The sequence below is a fragment of the Asterias rubens genome, chromosome 19 (genome assembly GCF_902459465.1).
Source record: "Asterias rubens chromosome 19, eAstRub1.3, whole genome shotgun sequence".
NCBI classification, from domain to species: domain Eukaryota; kingdom Metazoa; phylum Echinodermata; class Asteroidea; order Forcipulatida; family Asteriidae; genus Asterias; species Asterias rubens.
In genome coordinates, this window is record NC_047080.1 from 5,239,799 (window position 1) to 5,261,306 (window position 21,508).

The window sequence follows — 21,508 nt, forward strand, 5'->3', positions numbered from 1 at the left end:
TATTAACACATCAGAACTAAATACTTGCCAACAAGAAGGCAAACAATTGAGTGATTTGGATTATTTTTTTAGGGTAAATAATCTTTGAGTGTCTTCGTGACTTTGAGACATTTTCCTGGTTTTCTCTGATTTGAAGAAGGAGGCAAAAAAAAAGTAAAAATACAGTATCCAGACGTGCAGATGTAATGGTGACATGTGTTTTTAGAGGTAGTGGCTAGGTGAGCATACCTGACCCTAGAAGGGGTTGGGATGAGGACGCGCTCTCCTCCGAGTCAAGTCTTTCTCTTCGGGATGCACCCTTGGTTATAGACAAAAACGTCTTGAAATTAGGCAAAGTAAAACCCAACTCAATTAATCAAATACAAGATGAACAACTCAAAAACAATCTGTCAAAGTATCTGGGGAAGCACAGCGCTGTATGCTGATTCAACAAATCAGGCAATCAACTAAATCATGCGTTTAGATTATCTCAACATAAAATTGTAAATAAGGGTTATTGTCAACTTAACTACATACATCCCTTTTTTATAAATTAATGTATTGAACTTAAAAAAATAAAATAATTAGAAAAGCAATGCTTGTTTTTTGTTTGTTTAATGATCATGCATGGCATGCAGGTAGCTGGTTATGTGGACCATTATGGAAAACCATGCAAGGATTTCTGTGCGTGAAATTAATAAATGGCATTTAACGGTGTCTCCACAAGATGATAGGGGGAAATAAAAACACAGACAGGCAGCTAGTGAGGAGGACAAACAGAAAGCGGCAAGTCAATGGGCAATGATGCAGGGACATGGAGAAGAAAAGAAAGAACGAAAGAGAAAAGAAGATCTACATTCGGGGGAAGCACAAAAATTTTAAATAACTGCCGGAAAAAGTTGGTGCATGTCTTCAGTCTTAACGCCTTTTTTTTGTTTTTTGTTTTTTTAAAAATCAGATTGAATTTTGTTTTTATTTAAATCAGAGTAAAATTTTGTTTTGAAGTTTCTCTTGAAGTTTGATCAAACTTGAAAAAAGCGAGGTTGGTGGTTGTTATAGTGGGGTCAGGCCAGGTACTTGTTATTAGGATAGGAGCTAGGAGAGAGACTCATGAAGAACAGGTTATTTTTTTATGAGTTTTTTGAAAGAGTGAAGCACAAGAGTTGAAATGATGGATATTTAGGAAGCTTAGGAAGGGGGAAGACTGACGGGCAGACCAGAGGAGGTGGTATACTCGACAATAGGACAAAAAACGGACACCGCATTGCCAGGCTAGGTGATGAACCAGTGACTGACTGATTGTACTGCCAGGCTATCTATAGGGGACAATCAGGTGATTGAGAGTATGCAAATGAAGTCACCTCATCTGGTCTGGGTCTGGTACCCTTCGCGTTCTGCTTCCGTTGGCTCGGTATCCCAGCTCCCTCATATTGGGTATTGTCATCCACATCGTCACGCCCTAATTCCTCTCTGTGTTTCCGTCGTTGTTTGCTATTAGAGGGGTGGGGATAGTTATCGGGCTCTGTCATATCTTGCTCTAGTCTGACTTTACGTGATGCATCATGCGAGTCAGATGTTCTGTGTCTACCACCGGATTGAGACCCATGGGGTTCCCCGGTATGGGTTGGATTACTATTCTCATCAATGTAAACCCCTTCTTTACGTCTACTACTACTTCTAGATCTAGTATGACGTTTGTCATCTAATCTGAGATTCTGATTGATGTCTTGGGTATCGTAAGGGGTGCTAGCATAGGGTTGGTTTCTATTTCCCTGACCTTGTGTTATAAACTCAGGCATACTAGGGGAGGTGTAGCGTTTGTTTGTCTTGTTCTTTTCAAATGAAGGTAGGCTTTGGGAGATGGACATACCGGAGGAGTCCACCGGGGAATGTCTCTGACTCGTTGGGGAGTCTGCGTAATCGCTCGGACTATCGCGATAGCGGTCATCTGATTTCCGATGCCGATCCCGATGTGGACGTGGATGTGAATTTGGTTTGTCTAGCCTTGTCTCAATCTCTTTCCTTTTATGGGTGGATGCCCGTTCAGGATCTTGGGAGTGGGACCCCCTCCTTTTAAGATTCGCACTGTTATCAAGATGTTTGGAAGAGTGTCTGTTTTTGTTTGAGGGTGGTTCCCCGTCTTCAAATCTAACTTCTGAGACTGTACTAGGGTGCCTAGAGGGTGTTCTGAGAGATTCTCGACTAGAATCTGGTCTAACATCACGATTGCTTCGCCTTAGTCTACTATCTTGATGTTCAAGCTCCCTTAAGTTATCATAGCTATAAGAATCTGATGGATGCTGGGGTGGCAAGGCTCTTTGAGGTTTGGGATCAACGGAAGAAGCTGGTTGTTCGGTTTTCCTATCTAAGTTATTCCTAGAACTACTTTTACTTATATGACCTCGTGGGACACCATAAGGAAATTCTTGAGGGTATGAGGGTCTTTCACGACTTGGTCGTCGTTCTCTAAGATAAGGGTCGTTAGGATTAAGGCCATCTCGTTGTCGAGGCCTGCCGCGATCTTGATTTTTAGGCCGAGAGGAAATTGGAGGTGGCTGAAGACTGGGTATATTGTGATGAGAGGAACTGGACGATGGATGTCTATCCATCGACTGCTAGAGTCCGGAGAGATTTTAAAAAAGAAGCATGAAAAAAACAAAATCAAAAAACAAACAATGACAAGCTCACAAAATCAAAATGAATCAGCAGTTTTTTACGAAAATCACTGGCAAAACTTGATGATAGAGAGAGAGAGATATTGAAGGTGAGCCGGCACGGTGGCTGTGTTGGGACCTGATAGCTGTCACGGATCATGATGGATGAAGCAAATCAAACAATCGGCCAACTGAAATAATGAGTGATTACTCAAAATTGAAAAGAAATGTATGTAAAGACTCCATGCAATGTAGTCTGAAATAAAGAGGAAATGAATCGTGAATGTTTCAAATGGAAATATGATCAGAAAAGACTTTAGAAATGCAAATTGTCAATCCAATTGTATGATCAATACAAAATAATAAGCAACGGTCATCAAAATAGCATCTTTTGTTGTAGTGTTTATAAAAATTTCCAAAAAGAATGAAAGCTTTGTGTCAAAATTCTTGAATACTTTCAGTGTAAAATTTGTAACTTGAAAATCAAACCTCAAACTAAATAAGCCAATAACATTTTTTTTGTGAAGGGTTTTTATAAATGCTCTATTGATTTAAAAAAAACAAGTGTTTTTCTCAGAGGTTATTGCGGGGTGAAATGTGTCTTAATTTTCTCAAAATTGAAGTTTATCTCCCACATTATTGAGTGATTTTTCCCCTCAGCCTTTTCTGATCAAGAAAGCACATAGATAAAACTATTGCTGACTTCACATGCAGTGAATGCATAAAGTGGATCCAATGACATGTATCAAATGAAATAAACTTAACAAGCATTTTCATCTTATTACTGAAAAATCAACAACAAAAAATAGCTGCCTATACAGTTTGCCCTGGTCTTGAATGGTACATTAATTTGTCAGTAAATAATTGCCAACTTATCAATTAGCATTTGAAAACATAACTGTAAAAGTTTGTAGTTGGTAGCATTTGAAACTCTGAGAAACAAAATCGCTCCATCTTTGAGAAAATTATAACCAAATGTGTTGAAGTTAAAAAGTCAACAGCTAAATAAATCCCTTGCAAACAATTATTCATAATAGAAGTAACTTGGTGGCCAGTTTTTAATTTTGAAGCAATTTGCAGAACAATTTGAACTGATCAAACCTGATCTTCAAAATGGGTTTTTCTCAAAAAATCAAGCAGTTTTTGTTGTTGCAAAATATTCAGAGGTTTTTGTAGTTGTTTCTTGATAACTATTGGAGTGAGTGTGCTCTTCCAAATACCAATGATTTACCACATCTATAAATGATTAAATTATTGTTCTACCTGAAATAAAATAATGAATATTGCTGAATGAGAAACTTTTGTAAAATTGTTAATTTCAGGGTATCAAATCAAGTTTTCACAATTAAAAATATTACTATTTATACCACAATAACAGACACAATTTATACAAAGCAAAAACTAACATACAAATTCAAAATGGCAGCCCTCAATTCATACATTTTTCTATTGAGGGTTTCAATAACATTGCAAACTCCCTTTTAGTTTTATATAATTTGTTTTCTTGATGACCACTTCCTCTCTAGGAAGGTCAAGCCAGACCACAAAGTGACCGCAGACTTGTGAAACTTCCCCAGGGTGAATAAATCACATTTAATTGGAAGCGTTTGACGGTGACATGACCACCAATTATTTCTGATTTATCCTTGATTTTGCTGAACACGAATAAGTACAGGGTTATTGGGGATAATAATTTTCGTACCACCCCCGAAATACAATTCTTTTTACTTTTTACCAATTATGTTCATGCAGAAAATGAGCAAACATTTTCAAAATAAGTTCAAATTCTTGTTAAGGCTTCTGCTTTTTTGCATTTTATTTTTAATAGAAAAACATTGATGCAGGTCTTGAACGACTGAAAGTGCCATATTTTTTAAACACAAAATAATGTATTTTATTAATAATTGTTGCCATCAAACAAATAAACATGACCGAAATGAGGCCATAAAGAATAATAGTCTTGTTTCTCACTTAAAAAACAAGTGTGAGCTGGAAATGGCTAGAAAATGATAAGACTCTACAACACAGGCAAACTAGCATAAAAACAGAACACATTATTACGCTTAAATGTTGAAGTCTATTTTATGAATGACAAATCACATGACTGTACTAAAAACGTCTTGAAAATATATAAGAAATGATGACAACACCCAGAGAAAGAAAGGATGTATTGTAAATGTACTTACCTTCTTCTCTATTGAACCTGAGCCAGATCTTGGAATCTCTGGATGAGCATCTTGGTATTTTATATCCGCCATTTCAATACCCTAAAAAACAGTCAGATAACATATACAGTTATATACAACAATATCAAAAGGTTAGGGGGGCTTTTAAAAGTAATTTCTCAACAAAACTTACAAATTCTACCCTATACATTTAGAGTCAATCATAACACACATATTATTTGCTTTTTGATCTTGTTAACGTCTGCTGAAAAAATGGTTTCCACTGGTGTGTAGTTCCACTTTAGACAACCATCTTGGCGTCATCTGGAAAACTGTGTATTACTTATCAATAACTTGTGATAAAATGTTAAGGCACAGCAAGTGTTAGTAGATTTTGAATCCCACGGCAATCTCGCTTACAGGTGTGAAAACTTCCTCATTCTGGTAATACTCATATTCATCATCGGAGTACGCTGGATTACTCCAGCTGTCATCCTCAATATAACTCTCATCAGAATAGAGTTGTCTCTCCATGTTATCTACCAGGCAGGTCTAAAGGGGGTGGATGCAGTATGCAGAGTGGAGGATGCAGTAAGGAGGATGATGCAGAATGGAGGAGGATGCAGAATGCAAAGGAATAGGAGGATGTAGAATGGAAAGTGGGGGACGATGCAGAATGCAAAGGGAAGAGTGCAAAAGAAGAGGAGGATGCAGAATGTTAAGGAAGAAAATGATGCAGCATGGAGGAGGATGCAGAATGATGCAGAATGCAAAGTAGGGGATGCCGAACAAAAGGAAGAGGAGGATGCAGAATGTTTAGGAAGAGGATGATGCAGAATGGAGGAAGATGCAGAATGTTAAGTAAGAAGAGGTTGCAGAATGGAGGAGGATGCATATTGCAAAGGAAGAGGAGGATGCAAAGTGGAGGAGGATGCAGGATGGAAAGTGGAGGAGGATGAAGGATGGAAAGTGGAGGAAGATGCAGAATGCAAAGTGGAGGAAGACGCAGAAGGGAGGAGGATGCAGAATGGAAGGTGAAAAAGATTGGGAAGGATCAAAATGATAAAACATGCAGGGTTATTTTAGGAACTCTCCATTGAATGATGCCATGCAGCATGCCTTATCGGGATGAATTAGTAAAGAGATGGTTGCTCATTCCATGATTGCGATCATTTTCAGTCAAACGTTGTTCTGAAACTAACCTATTGTAAATCTCTTCACGTTGAGCGATGAGGTTGTCCTTTTTGCTGTATTTTTATATTCATAAAAGTTGCCTTTAATCTGGCAACTTTATGAATCAGTCCCCATTTTTCCCAAATTCAAGAGTACTTGAACTACCTGTACTTTTAAATTTCAGTTAAAGACACTGGACACTATTGGTAATTGTCAAAGACCAGTCTTCTCACTTGCTGTATCTCAACATATGCATACAATAACAAACCTGTGAAAATTTGAATTCAATCGGTCATCGAAGTTGCGAGATAATAATGAAGGAAAAAACACCCTTGTCACACGAAGTTGTGTGCTTTCAGATGCTTGATTTCGAGACCTCAAATTCTAAATCTGAAGTCTCGAAACAAATTTGTGGAAAATAACTTCTTTCTCGAAAACTACTCCGCTTCAGAGGGAGCCGTTTCTCACAATGTTTTATACTACCAACCTCTCCCCATTACTTGTTACCAAGTAAGGTTTTACGCTAATAATTATTTTGAGTAATTACCAATAGTGTCCACTGCCTTTAAAATCGTATTCAAACTTTTAAGTTATTACCACTGCTGTATTATATTTTTAATAACCAAGCAGGATAACAGATTTCATAGACTTGGTTGATATCGATTTCCAAAGATGAAGCTTTAACAGTTTTGAGAATCCAATGTCTTAAGATGAGTCATGCAGATTTACGCTGAATTGAAAAACTCCACCCTTCTGTTGCAAGCAGTCTACATTAACATCGGATATGAAACATTAAATATGATCTTGCTTGTTTCTTAGATGGGAGGGTGGGCTGTTAGGGGAGTCTGGGCGGGTTGGGGGTTTCTGGAAAGATAAAGGTAGACAGGTGAAGGAAATACGCAAGGCTACTGGTAGGTACTTACCCCCAGATGGGTGTGGTCAAATAAGGAGATTAAATGGAAATCTAAGGAACTATTATAAAATCCAGTGTTGTGGTTCTTTACAAGCCATCATACTGAGAGTAGAGGGGGTTAGAATAAGCTTGTTTTGTATTTATCCAGCTCAACATCAAAACCCTTTATTTCTCCTGATGATGATAGAGAATACTCTGCAAAGTATTGAGTTTAATTAACCAGTTTTCTTAAGAAACTTGTTAGCAAGAATGTTAGTATATTCATCAAATCGTTGTTTCTAGACTCCTGTTTTACACTGAAACAGTCAAACAATTTTTGTCTGAGTAATTGACAGAAAATGAAAGGGAAAGGTGGGGGGTGGGGAAACAAAATCGCAGTCTCTGGCAGACTGAACATTTGGTTTGTGAAGCTTGAAACTGAAGGTGAACATCTTTGAAATCAAGTCTAGGGGTCAAACGGGCCAAGGGGAAGCCCCCTAGGTTCACCTCTGGGTAGACTTTTATTTGTAGTTAAAAATACAACCAGACAACCGCATCATCTGTAGCTAGACTACACACCCACAGGGATATGTCAGAGACTAATTATTGTGGGCTAAAGATAACAGTTGGCATACAGCCTGGCGTTGGTTCCAACCACACAAACGCCATTTCGATATCAAAATACCAGCACTGTTATTTCCCAGATTGTTCAAGTTTCTGAAATGTTTTAGGTTTTGGCACACGATGGGTTGTGGTTTGAACTATAGTTGGCCATACTGTGTCACGATCACAAGGCTATGAAACATCGGCCCACCCCTCCTACAAAACACAGATTTTCTATTTTAGAAAAATGTGACCTTTAAAGACAACAATGTACACAAATGTCTTATAAAAAAACTGTGTTCCTTGACTGATTGAAACGCTTTTAAATAGAGACAAGGTTTTAGATGACATCTGAGTAGTATAATATTCAAAATAATTGTTTTACTGTAGAGAGTAGTGTTTTTGCCTTCCCTACGTGACTGGATCAACAGGCTTTCGAGCTACAGTGTATAATTGGCCATCACATTACTATTGTTTCGTTAATTTCTTGTGCCTTATTGATTTGTTTTGCTATTTCTTCACTTTTTTTATTCATATATTCATTTTACTTACTTACTGTTTGTGATTGTTTACTAATGATGGCCAAAACAGTGGGATTTGACTGACCTTAAGAAAAATGTTTTTAAGGAGAATGTTCTTCAAGATCGGGGCCCAATTTCATGGCTCTGTTTACTGAAAGTACAGAATCGGCGCTTACGAAAGCAGGGTATTCTGTGCTTACGACAAGCGTATTTCACGGGTTAGCGGCTTCTTCGCGTGTGTACTCCAGGTTACTAGGGATTCTACGCTTATAAGGCTAGCGCAGAAATTTGGCGCTTGCACGTAAGCGGGGAATCGTGATCGTAAGCACAGAATACGGCGGTAAGCAGAGCCATGAAATTGGGCTCTGGTGAGTTCCCTTCCAAATTGGGGGGGGGGGGGGGGGGGCGGCAAAGCGGAGGAGTTAGGTTTCACCTCAACATGCTGGTTAAGATGCATCAAGAACACAAAAGCAACTACTAATGCTCCCTCACCCTACACATATAATTTCTTTGAGAACAAAAGAAACCAATCTACAACATCTTGGCTGATTGTCAATGGATAAATGTACAGGATTTTGAGGTGGAATATTTATAGTACGATGAGTCGACACACTCTGGCTAGACATCAGACTCAAGATGCTTATCTCTCAAGATATAGCTGGAGATTACTGGGTCATACAGACAACGACTCAAATGAAGGTCAGCTGGGGTCAAAGGTCATATAGAGGTCAAAACGAGACATTACACCCTTTTGTCTAAATATGATAGAAGGAAAATTGGTTTTAAATTCGAGTTTTTTTCAGCTCCAATATGGTGTCAAGTTAGAATCTACGAAGCTGCCTTTCCAATTTCAAAAGCTACTTCGTTTCCTCCCCTGTATTTCTAGTTGCCCCGCCCCTTTTAAGAGATCTCTGGATATGCCGCCAGTCCCCTGGTTATCCAAAACAATGACTTGGTGTCATCAATTGAGAAGCAAAATAGCTCCCAGCTACCAGACAAGTACAAGGCGACAGTATTCTAGCTGACTCAATGAAGTCAATAATCAATCCACGCATGCCATGAGACGGAGAGAGACACACAGGAAAGAAACGTGACAGACCGAGGGGATGGTACAACTCTAGGGAATTAGCCTCTGAAGTCGCTAGTTAGACCAAGGATTGGCAACGAAGGAATTCTATTGCTGTGTCAGTTTTTGGTATTCCTGACACAATCCTTCTTCTGGAAAACTAGGCTTTTGTAACAAAATCACGCTTAGGAATGATTATTTCTTTGGTTTATTTGTCATATCAAACTAAGTATTAGGTTTGTGAGTACTGGTGGCTCTGAGAAGAGTTGGTTTGTCATTATCAAACTATCTTGTAATCTAACTGTGCATCTGCTAGAAGGAAATAAATGTTGAGATGAAATAAAGTGAACAGATTATTTTAAGATATTTCTCAAGATATTCTATTAACATTTTAGAGTTACTCACAGAATCGAAGTGAACTGAATATTGTATCTTCACTGTTGAAGCAATTATTTTAAAGATATGCGATTCAAATTCTAGATTTACTAACAGAAAGTTTCTGGGATACAAATCATCAAATAATTTGTTTTTGAATCTCAAAACTTCCCAGAACCAAGTGTTGGATTACAGACAATATGTCCTCAAAGACGATCTAAATGGGGGGAAAGTTTAAACGGAAACTCATCCGTCAACAGCACAAGGTTACTGGTTGACTTCTGGTTCCGATTGAGTCTTGGTTCAACTTGGATGATCGGTGATTTTGGTTTCCTTTAAAGAAGTGATGACACCGTCTCGTGCGAATTTGACCTCATTTACTATGAGGGTGGGTCTTTAGTAGCCATAAGTTGCTTAAAGGGATTTTAACATTGAGTAAAAGATAGTTGTCTCTGGTAACTATAAAAGGAGAAAACGAGCTGTGATGAGTTGCAAAATTTTTGAAAATGTTTTCATCCATAAATTGTAACAGTTAAAAATGAACACCTTTACTGAAGTTTTAATGGGCGTTCCTAATGAATCTATTCAAGAATTTATGTTGAGCTATCCTTTAGAAGAACTAAAGTAATTGAATATTGTTTTAGAGTTTGTTTTCATTGTGAGGTAAAAAACTGTACTACCGGTCACGTGGGTGTGTATAAACCTTTGTTTATGTCCAGTAAAAAGTGTTTATTCATGGGCATGACACGCGACCTTGCACCTGTTCTTTTAAGACAGTTTCTTCATTCCTATTGGTCGAGAGCAATGGCTGAAACAGCTGTGCCACATCACGTGATACGCGCGACGCGCACAGCATTCCCTTATAAGGAGTTGTTTACCCGAGGGCGGCGGAGGGCTTTACCATTTCATAGCTGGGGTGTTGTGTGTTTTTGCATTCATTTTACTTTTTGACCAAAAAGTGATGATGTTTTTGACCGAAAAGGGATTTGTGAATGGGAATCAAAGTAAAAGTGTTGAATCGGTTTTCAACTAGTGGTTTAAACTCACCGAGGCCTGGTTCTTTATAATTTACCTCGACTTCGTCTCGGTAAAATTATCAAGAACCGGCCTCGTTGGGATTAAACCACTAGTTGAAAACCTCTTCACCACACATTGATTCCCTTAGTAAAGATCATTGGATAGAAATAGTTGCTGAAACTAGTGTTAAGGCCATGTCTGAAACTCGGGAAACAGCTATAGCTACATTTCCGCATTTCTGCATCAAAGTAAAGGACATTCTTAGCAAAAACCCTTAGCAACAGTCGTAGCTTTATCCATAACTGCCAATTTGAATACAGCCTTAGAAAGTGGTTAGATAGTACATACAACTTTCAAGCATCCCTTTTTTGCTTTTTAATGGACCAATGAATTTCACCTTTCAAGTTGACATAACTACATGTACCATCAGTAAATAAAGTTTACTATTTATTATTATCACATGTTATAGCTTCTTAACCCCCCCCCTCCCCCTGATAAAAAAAAAGATTCCTTTCTGGATTTGCTAGGATGTACAACCCCTTTATAATATTGCTCACTACAACAGCCACTTCATTGAGCAGTAATCCCTCGTGTGATAGGCTCAACACATGCAAACACTCAACAAATTAAACAGCATAGTGATTTGTTTTGACGGCCAAAGGAAACCGTGACAACCTACACCCTTTTCCCCTAATTCCTGTCCTATGGCAACCAGCTTTAATTTGTTGTTTATTTAAGTTGGGGTGACTACCGGTTAAGCGGTTATCAGTGTGCATTATTGTTATGGAGATTGATTTGGTTGGTACTCTGCAGGAGAGCCTGACAAACTTCTGAGTCAGTTGAGTACCGCTGTTGATCATCGCTATTGATTACTAACTAGAACTTTTGAAAACTGCTTTGGTATCTGGAGAGAAGCGATTTAGTGTCACTCATACTCTCTAAATTTCAAAAGTATTTTGTGATTTGTGGGTTATTTGTTTTTTGTTGAAACATCAAGTACAAGCTCCTGCTGTCAGAGGTTAGGGACACAACCAAATAAATGATGATTTCGAGTACTCTTTCACAAGAGAAAGGACTTAGTCAAACCCTCTTAGAGTCAACTTTGGAATTCCTTACTTTGTTAAAGCCTTGCTCTATGGTTAAAGACAGAGTATATTACCTTTGGTAATAACTCCAACAATGGTAACCATAAAATCTTACTCAAACGAGGCAGTGCAGCTGTTGATAATGTATAACATTTTAAGAAATGCTTCCCCTCTGAGGAATGTGATTTTAGAGAAAGGATTCAAAATCATTTTATTCTGAGAAACGTGTCAATAACCTGCTTTTATGAATCAATGTTTTTTAGTTGTCCTAGTTATGAATCTAGAAGATTAACTGAATTATGACATTATGGATGGAAATTTTCCTCCAAGCAACATGATGTAGCAAATTTAACTCATTATTTTGAAAGCAATCAAAAGTTTTAATCAAACAAAATTAATAAGTCACAGGAAAAAAACAATTAAAAATAAATTAATTATCTGTTCCTGTATGGAGAATGACACGTCAAAAACTAAGCAGTAAAAAACAAGATAATTAATGAAAAATATAAAATTCTCAATGAATGCTTACCCTGGATGTGTCTAGTGGGTCCCTTGGCCGTCTTCTTGAGTCCCTGGGTACCTCACCGTGTCTGTCCTGGGGTTTGTCCTGGGGTCTATCCTGAGATCTGTCGTACTGTCTATCATGGGATTTACCACGGTGTCTATCTGGGGATTTGTCGTGTCTGTAGGGAGGACGAGATATATCATACATGAGTCATTTATATCAACAGAATGAAGGGTGGAGGTGTTTAAGGGTGGGACGGTTTTCAAGTAAGGTGCAAAATATTTGCTGGGCATGAGTGATTTAATCAATAAATGACTGCAAGAAAGTTTAACTGTCGTTTAAAAATAGCCCTTTCAATCTGACCTACTTTTACCGTATTGGAATAAAGTTAGTGTTTTTAGAACTTTCTCATCACCAGTCATTCTTAGTGGTAAACTGGTTGAGACATCTGGGCCCAATTTCATGAAGGATGAAGCAATAAATGGTTAAGTTCCTTTGCTTGACAATTGTCAAGACTGGAACAAGAAACCCACACTTTGCTGGAGTCTTGGCCGGTAATCTGATTTTACTAAGCAAGGATTGTTTTGCTTAAGCACCTCCCTGAAATTGGCCCCCAGAGCTTGATTTGAGTCCAGTGCCACTTGATCACTCGGCCACCACATGCCACTTGATGTTCCGTATACAGGGGAGCAATTATGTGTGCTTGATTTAAACTAGAATTTGAATACTTTGATTTGCTCCATGTTTGTTTTCAGTTGCAATGCCAGAAATACAGAGAGGTAGAACCACTTCATTTTCATCTCCCATGACAGTAAATGACTGCAGGCGTTTGTTTGTGGTTTCATCTCCCATGACAGTAAATGACTGCAGGCGTTTGTTTGTGGTTTCATCTCCCATGATGGTAAATGACTGCAGGCGTTTGTTTGTGGTTTCATCTCCCATGACAGTAAATGACTGCAGGCGTTTGTTTGTGGTTTCTGATGCCTCTTTGAAGGTGACTGACAGTTTAACCCATTTCTCTTTCTACACTTGATCATTTCCTGGTAATAGTCGAGAAGTAGTTGAACATCTTGAAGAACGTTCAAGTTTAATCGCCTTGGGGCACTAGGACAAGAAAGAGGTTCTCTCTACAACAATGGAGTTTACAGCAACGTCAGAGATAAGTTCAAGTGTTTCTTGAGATAATCATTCAAGGGCACTCTAACAATTGGGGGGGGGGGTATGAAACTGGTATCACCCCATTATGAGAGTTTGTGTGGGTGGGGAATAAGGACCAAGATTTGAAGAGATTTTGGACCCCACCTTCACTAGCAACTCTCTCCACTGTTAAGACGTTTAGAGCACTCTCAAATCATCAATTGGCAGATCCTTCAAACAACCAGGAAGTTTTAAATATGTATGCTTGGGGGGGGTATCTATGGACCTTATGCATTGATGTCATCCAGCCACCATCTTAGAGGTAAAATGGTGACAAAACAATTGAAACGCACATATTTGTATGCGCAGCGCAAATGATTGGCCAATGAACAACCTCCTTTTGACCTCTAGGTGAGGTCACCCTACTGAAATGACGTCATGTGCATAAGGTCTATTAACAGTGAATAACCCCTTGAAGATGTGTACCATCCAACACAGACCTAAGTTTTCTACTAGTAGCCCCTTACCAAGAGTGGTTTTTAGCCTTGTTAGGGGCGAACTTGCATACAAAAAAAACCCCACCCAATTCCACACAGGTCTCTGACCCCATACACAGAGCTACCATCACCATATCTAGAGCAGAGATAAAGACCTGGGGTTAACTCCCCTGGACCTTTCCTTGCCATCTACAGAGAGTGAGGGGCATCGACGCTCCTCAACAGGATTGATTGAGGTCAGTAGAAGCCTCTGGGTGAGGTTACTGTAGGCCTGTTTACCACTCAATAACTTTGATCACGTAGTTTGTGGAGAATTCACTCACTTCAAGAGGTTTGGAGTTATCTTGTATAAACTTTAAATATTTGTGAACATCAAGTGAAGAATCTCTGAATGTTTTTGTTTTTTGAGAGGAGAGTTGAGATGTTGAAAGCTCTAGGGGATTGAACCCACACCTGACAGAATGAGAACACCTGTTACTGTTAAATGCAACCACTTTAACATCCGTAATAACCTTGGTACAACAACTACTAAAAACACTGAAGTTAGTCTTTACTCAAGTCTGACAGAATGAGACCACCTGTTATTGTTAAATGCAACCACTCTACTTTCGTCTTTACTGAAGTACAATGTCATTGCAAACACTGCAGTTAGTCTTGACTGAAGTCTGACAGAATGAGACCACCTGTTATTGTTAAACGCAACCACTCTACTTTCGTCATCACCTTAGTACAACATCACGGCAAACACTGCAGTTAGTCTCTACTCAAGTCTGATTTCCTGAATCAAAGGCACTGGTTGTTTCCTTCTTAAACTTTTGAATGTGACACTTGTTACTGTTAAAAGCACGACCCTACAACCATCACAACCTTGGTACAATATATATAAACACTGCAGTTAGTCTTTACTCAAGTCTGAACTTCTGCTCGTTTCTTCTAGGTAGCTAAATATGGATTACTAGTTTCTAATGATAAAGACACACAAGTTTGATACAACATATGGGTTTAAGATTAGATCAAAGACGTCTTGTTATTTATCCCTGACCTTGATTGATTTCTTAATCCCTGTCCCAGATTTTTCAGAGAATTGATAGAAACTTGAAGAAATTGGATTTAGGAGACTGGATTTAAGATTAAATGTTTCTGGATCAAATCTTGTGTTGTTGAGAAAAGGTTAACTCAACGATTTAGGAAAAGTGAGCAACCAACTGAAATGCCCATATGAAAGGAAAGAATTACTAATTCAAAAAGACACTGACAAATATTTACCCTTTGCTTGAATTGTACTAATATTTTATATCCAACTGATTCGGTCTATTGTGAGTTTGGAAATATATGTTAAATTGCATTGAATTAAAAAGGTTTAAGTGAGGGTGACTGTTTATCTCAGTTCACATTTCATGACAACTTAATCTAAGATTTAGGGTAGAATTACACAAGTTCAGGAAGTGCAGAAGGGCGGGGCCGAGCATGTTCACTAAAGTGGCAAACCTTGTCTCGATTGTGGGCAGACAATGTTTCTATTTTAGAGGGTAAGAAACTGGGGCACTGACTTATCATTACGTGCCATATGGAACTTATACGTTTCTAGATTTGTGGTTTAGTCCACTCCAGATTATGTTGCTGAAAACATCACTTTTCAATTTCACGAAAGTTACAAAACACAGACAGCAGTCTGTCCTCGAGAACTTGGATTAATGTTCAACTCATTCTCTGATGATGTTGCAACTAAAATTCGGCAGGAAGCTGGCAGCTTTCCAAAGACCTTTCTGGAGTGTTCTTTTTTACCCTAGCATAGATACTTGTTTGCTCACTAATATCCCAATAAGTCTGTCAGCTTCCCTTTGACATTATTTTTTAAAGCTATGACGTAAAAATGTATTATTGATGTACTTTTATCTTCTCTATTTTTTGAGGTTTTGAGGGAAAAAACAAGAAAAAACAATTGTTTTTGAAACTTATTGTCAGTAGCTCAAAGTATTACACAAGTTTTCAAGCCAGTTTAGGACTATTTTCCACATTAACTGTTCCACTTAGTCCAAACTTGTTTTCATTCAGTTTTGAGAAACTGGTCAATCCAGCCCACTTTCAGCACAATCAATAGCTCGCTATATGAACACTAGAGGGCACTAGTCATATGTTGTATTGTAATTGTATTTTGACAGCCTTAAAGTGACAGGCGCTAGAGCCAAGAGCAGGAAATACCAAATTACAAATGTCAGAATTTAATTTGACACTCCAAGGAGAATCATGGACACATTCAATGGACAAGGAGACTTTAGACCTCAAACAAAAACACCAAAAAAAACACCAAAAAAAACCTGCTTTTGTCAGAGTGGTTGAGAAAAATGTGTTTTCATTAACGTTTCCTTTTTTCCCTAATTACAAATCAAAACCTTGAATTGTCAATTAATTTCTGACTTCTCTGTCAAACTTGACGGCATAAAAACTTACATCTGTGGTGAAGATCTTCTACTATGCTGGTCAGCTGTCAATCCTTCCGAGCCGGAGCTATCAATCCTGGGAAGCGTAGATGCAATCATTCTTGGCCTGATATGATCTCGCTCCCGGTCCTTGTCTCCGCCTCGGTCTTTGTCTCGTTCACGGTCTCGCTCCCGCGTCTTAGCGGGAGGTGGTTCGATTGCCTTGGGCTCTGGTTTTGGCTCGTTGGGAGCTAGAGGAGTTTCTTCATCCTCCTCTGCTACTTCCTTGAAGATGTTCTCAGCACTACCACGCCTAACAGCACCGACGAGACGCCTGAAGAGACACGGCCGCTGGGGGAAGAAAAAGATAAACACCACCTTCAAAGTTATTTTGTTTTCTTCTTTTGTGCAAAGTTATTCTGTTGTCTTCATTTGTACAAAGTGTTATTGTTTTTTTCTTTTGTACAAAGTTACTTTGTTTTCTTTTTTTGTACAAAGTTGTTTTGTTTTCTTCATTGGTACAAATTAATTTTGTTTGCTTCTTTTGTGCAGAGTTATTTTGTTTTCATCTTTTGTACACAGTGATTTTGTTTTCATCTTTTGTACAAAGTTATTTGGTTTTCTTCTTTTGTAGAAAGTAAAGAACCAGAGAAAAATAGAGATGGATGAGAATGTTTCAACAATGTAAAGATGCACATCCCGGATACAAAATATAAAGATAAGAACCCTTCATCACTTACCTTGTTCTTTTAAAATTAAATTACCCCCTCCCTCATTTTGGATTCCCAGATTTTTATCAGGTTTAAAAAGACAAGTTTAGAGGCTTTTTAAGACTTAATGAGATTATCTTGGAATAGATGGCCATATGAATATTAAAGAGATATAACTTGTCTTTCTTGACAAAGTTTGTCAGGATACTTTTTTCAACACATCAATTTTGATTTGGGGTTGAACAAAGAAAAATTGACTAGAGCAAGATTTGAACCAGTGACCTCTGGATTTAACGTGCCAACACTCTACCAACTAAGCTATCTGGCCTTATGTTAGCAGTCTCCCTATTATGTCAAAAGGAAGTTTTAAAATGTACTTTCTTTCCAAATATTTAACTGATTAACAATCTTTGATTATCAATATTCTCAACATTACTACTTCACTTAAACTTCTTAACTGTCTAAGTGCTGGAAATCTACCCACTATTAAATACATTGGAAATTGTATCAAACTAGTCTACAATCTCTCTACGACATTCGGATCTCGGCAAAAAAAAAACGACAAAAGATTCTCGGAGACAAAGACAATAAAAAAGACGAAGTGAAGAAGAACTGGCAATAAAAGGAAGGATAAATAGGATAAATAGGACATTAGAGAGAGGAATAACACATTATCGGTCCAGATGTCTCCGGAGGGAGTGTTTTTATACCGGTTGAATCCATCCTGAATTATAGGATATTGTCGATTGATTCCAAACAGGAACAAGTCCAGAACATGCAGGTGAAGATGTCTGTAAAAGTGCAGACATCAAAATACTAAAGGTCTTAGGGTTACTTTTTCGGGCTTACATCCTGATACCTGCTCATACCTTTTTAGTTGACAAACTTCAGGAACCAAAGTTGATACACAAAATATTAATTGAAGTTGTGCAAGAGTGCAAGAGTCCAGACATTTAAATAGTTGTATACATGTATCAGCAAATCTTAAGAAACCCCTGTTCAATTTGTTCATTCCTTTGCAGTTTGGCTTGTTTCTTATTTGTTTTTAATGATCCATGATGATAGAGAACAAATTTAACTTGAATTGTACAAGAAAAGTATTTCCGTTGTGTATTATTCTGAAGAAAAACTTGTCTACATCTAAAAACTGATCAGTTTGATCATACATATGAAAGGGGGGGGGGGGGCACTAGATTTTGGATGTTTTTTTTGTTAATGTGAGTTGTAGGCCAACATACAGTGTGTTGTATCTTTCCTAAATTTAAAGACAGATAGTTACATGTCCTTTCAAACACTTTATTTTAAGTGTTCCTAGTAGGAGTTCAAACGGGTGTCAATAAAGAGGGAGGGGTATCGTGCAGTAACTCCCCCTCCTTCTTACTACTCCCTCTTCAAAACTACCACTAAAGAAAGTCTGCTCAAGACTTCCACTAAAGAAGTCTGCCCAAACTTACCTCAATCTTTCAAATTTCATTCAATGATACGCAAAGGTTGTGTAAGATATTTATTTTGGCCAGAGTTTCCAAGGATTTGACTTTGCAGTATTGTACTCAGGGGTATTTCCAGAGAATAACAAAGACAAGGTCGAGTCAAGGTAGCGACAATCCCATATCCTTTTCCCAACAAATACAAATCCACTATTATTGTTTTGTCATAGCAGCAGCAGCATTTTGAGTTTGGTACATAGTGCAAAACATAAAAATATGCACACTAAGTAACAAAAAAAAGCATGTTTATGGTAAAGGCTGACTTGGAAGAAATGTTTTTTTGAGAAACTCAGTTGAGAGGCTGGCTATTGTACTTTTCCCCAGAAATAAAGAATTGTGTGGTAGAGCTTTAGCGTTTTTATTTTGTTTGCATTGAAATGATAATATCAACCAAGGAGATATTTATTATACTATTATTCATTGTGGCTTTTGTTTGCTCGTTTTGGGGGCAGAAGGAAGTGAAGTGAACTTGCAGGACATCACAAGAGGGCGCTATAACAGACAGACCAATAGACCTTTTTTCGCAAATACAGGGTGTGCACGTGTTTCCCATAGAGGCACAGTGCATGCTGGTCTAGCTAGTGATCAATTTGATCCATAGCTAGACCAGCATGCACCCCATTCAACAGTAAGCACTTGCGCAATGTGTATTTGCGAAAATGTCTATGCGTTGTTAAGGCTTATGGTAAGATTTCTTTATAAAACTGCAACAGTTGTGAACTAAAATCTTTCCTTGTTCAAAAAGTTAGGAATAGAAATTAATGAATCTGAAAAATAAAATTCTTCAAAAATAGTATAACAAAAAAGGAACAAATTTTCCTAAGGCCTAAAGAAAACAAACTAAATCTAAAGTTTAAGTTCAGAAGATTTTTAAAATGGAAGATATAAAATTAGTGAGATATTTAAAAGTGGAAGAAAACCGTGTGACTATTGTGACCAGTATTACGTGCATTCATGCAATAAGTTTAAATGTAATGAAAAGAATTCAAAATGTGAATTAGAAAATAACTGATGATAAAACAAAATTTCGTCAGGATTGGTGCTTGGGAAATTAGAATATTGTAAAATGAGGCATGCAAATAATATCAGCGATCAAATGTTCATTAACTGAAGCTTTCCTCCTGCACTTCTTGTTTTTTTATATTTTTTTCTGAATTTTCAAGATCCTCAACTCTCAGAGATGACCAAAAGTGACACAATTTGAAGGACAGATAAAAGAGACAGATAAAAAAGTTGAACAAAAAGCAAAGACAGAAGTATAATAATATAAAAAAGACAAAATCTAGAAAGAAATTCCACCAGACAAATAAACAGAAGAAGAGGTAACTAAAACATTTAAAAAGTGAAGATAAATGTTGAAACTGACGAAAATCTAAAAAGTGGAAATCTAAAAAAGTGAAAAAATTGAGAAATTCTGGCTGGCAATGAGCACTGATGATTACCTTTTGAGCAGCTTGGATGAACTGAGTGATTTAAAGGTAAGAGCAGAAAAATAAAATGGGGGGAAAAATGAAAGTGATATTTTTAATGTGGGATTCTTTCCATTCACATGCATTTTTTTTATGATAGGAAAAATATATTCAGTGGATCCAGGATTTTAGATGTCATGGGGAAACAAGAGAAATTGTGAAACCATTCTGCAATGAAATTTTGCTCAAAATCTCTAATTATTTAAAAAAAGATTATGTTTTCTTTTTAATTTTGATACCATGTTTTCATTCCCACATCCTTATTATGAAATATAAAACTACTTCTCCAAAGTTATCACCCTGGATAAGCCACTGTATATATTCACTCATGCCATAGGTTAAAGGTTAAAGGTTAGAGGTTAAATGTAACGGATGGATAGGTGGTTTCAGGTATATAAGCAATGGGTAGCAGGAAGGAAAGGATGAAGGGAGATCTGGGAGGATTTTTCCCTAAGTAACAATCAACAGTGTAATCATCAGAAAAAGCTTTTTTTTTCAAAAAAAAAAAAAAAATGAATGATAAATGACTCAGACTCCAATGTGGAAAGGCTCCTCAATGGAGAACCCAAAACATGTCTTTTAAAAAAAATCTCCGCAAAACAAAACCTTGACCCCCATCTTGTTCAGGTAGCTTCTTAACCCTTCATGCTGAATCCCATTCATACATGTAGATCCCCCTTGCACTGAAAGCAATGAAAACATGTATGCATTTACGCGCCAAAGGTCGACTTCACAAAAATAGTCCTAACTTAGGACTAGTCCTTAGACTCTTAAGGAGAGATTAAGTTAGGATGAGTAACTCGTCCTGACTCGTGATAAGACCAGTCTTAAAGGCAGTGGGCACTATTAGCATAATAAGTATTAGCATAAAACCTTAATTGGTAACGAGTAATGGGGACATGTTGATAGTATAAAACATTGTGAGAAAACGGCTCCCTCTGAAGTGACGTAGTTTTCAAAAGAGAAGTAATATTCCACAAATTTGAATTTGATACCTGAGTTAGATTTTGAGGTATCGAAATCAAGCATCTGAAAGAACGCAACTTCGAGTGACGAGGGTGTTTTTCTTTTATTATTATCTCGCAACTTCGACAAAGGCCAATTGAGCTCAACTTTTCACAGGTTTGTTATTTTATGCATATGTTGGGATACACCAAGTGAAAAGACTGGTCTTTGACAATTACCAGTAGTGTCCAGTGCCTTTAAAACTTTGTGAAATCCACCATTGACCTGTCAGCAAATTGGTATTTCTTTGACCTCCATGAGGGCGCTGTTTTGAGCTTGTGATACTATGCAAGTATGCCAGAGGATCTATTGTTGTACATCACACAGGATGAAAGTAAACTTGTCAAGTCACTTCAGCATATAAATAAACAAAACTGTGAAAGATTCAGAACCATTTGGTACAATGACATGTACAAGTCTATGAAACAATAACAGTTGCAGAGAGAGGGCGCCAGATAAATTGCACTACCAAATTGAAAAGAGGTTTAGAAATTCAAGCTTTTTATAAAGTGATCCTGGAGTAACTTGAACAATTTACTCTCAGTGAAAGACCAAGAATCCATCCGTTTAATTTCTAGTAAAGAAGAAACACTAAAAGATCAGAGTTGACTGCAAAGAGAAAGTCATGTGATCAGTGAAATGAGTGTGGTTCAGTCTAAACAAGTGAAAACTTAAAGGAAACGTTGCCTTGGATCGGTCAAATTGGCCTTTGAAAAAAGTTTGTTATAAAATGCATATGATTAAAGAG

General features: G+C 37.6%; 1 protein-coding gene across 12 annotated transcripts in view; it reads right to left on the reverse strand.

The window, feature by feature from the left end:
- The window catches only part of LOC117303065 (voltage-dependent P/Q-type calcium channel subunit alpha-1A-like), a 126,227-nt gene that overhangs the window by 6,595 nt on the left and 98,124 nt on the right, over nucleotides 1–21,508 (reverse strand). For 7 of the 12 annotated variants that reach the window (XM_033787128.1, XM_033787125.1, XM_033787122.1 and 4 more), the window contains 6 exons: nucleotides 19,729–19,749; nucleotides 16,121–16,440; nucleotides 12,060–12,213; nucleotides 4,820–4,900; nucleotides 1,341–2,594; nucleotides 229–298 (listed from right to left, as the gene is read on the reverse strand). In XM_033787128.1, coding sequence (XP_033643019.1) covers nucleotides 229–298; nucleotides 1,341–2,594; nucleotides 4,820–4,900; nucleotides 12,060–12,213; nucleotides 16,121–16,440; nucleotides 19,729–19,749 — 1,900 coding nt within the window. The remainder of the gene's footprint in view (nucleotides 1–228; nucleotides 299–1,340; nucleotides 2,595–4,819; nucleotides 4,901–12,059; nucleotides 12,214–16,120; nucleotides 16,441–19,728; nucleotides 19,750–21,508) is intronic. The other 5 variants (XM_033787123.1, XM_033787126.1, XM_033787132.1 and 2 more) reach the window with 5 other exon arrangements.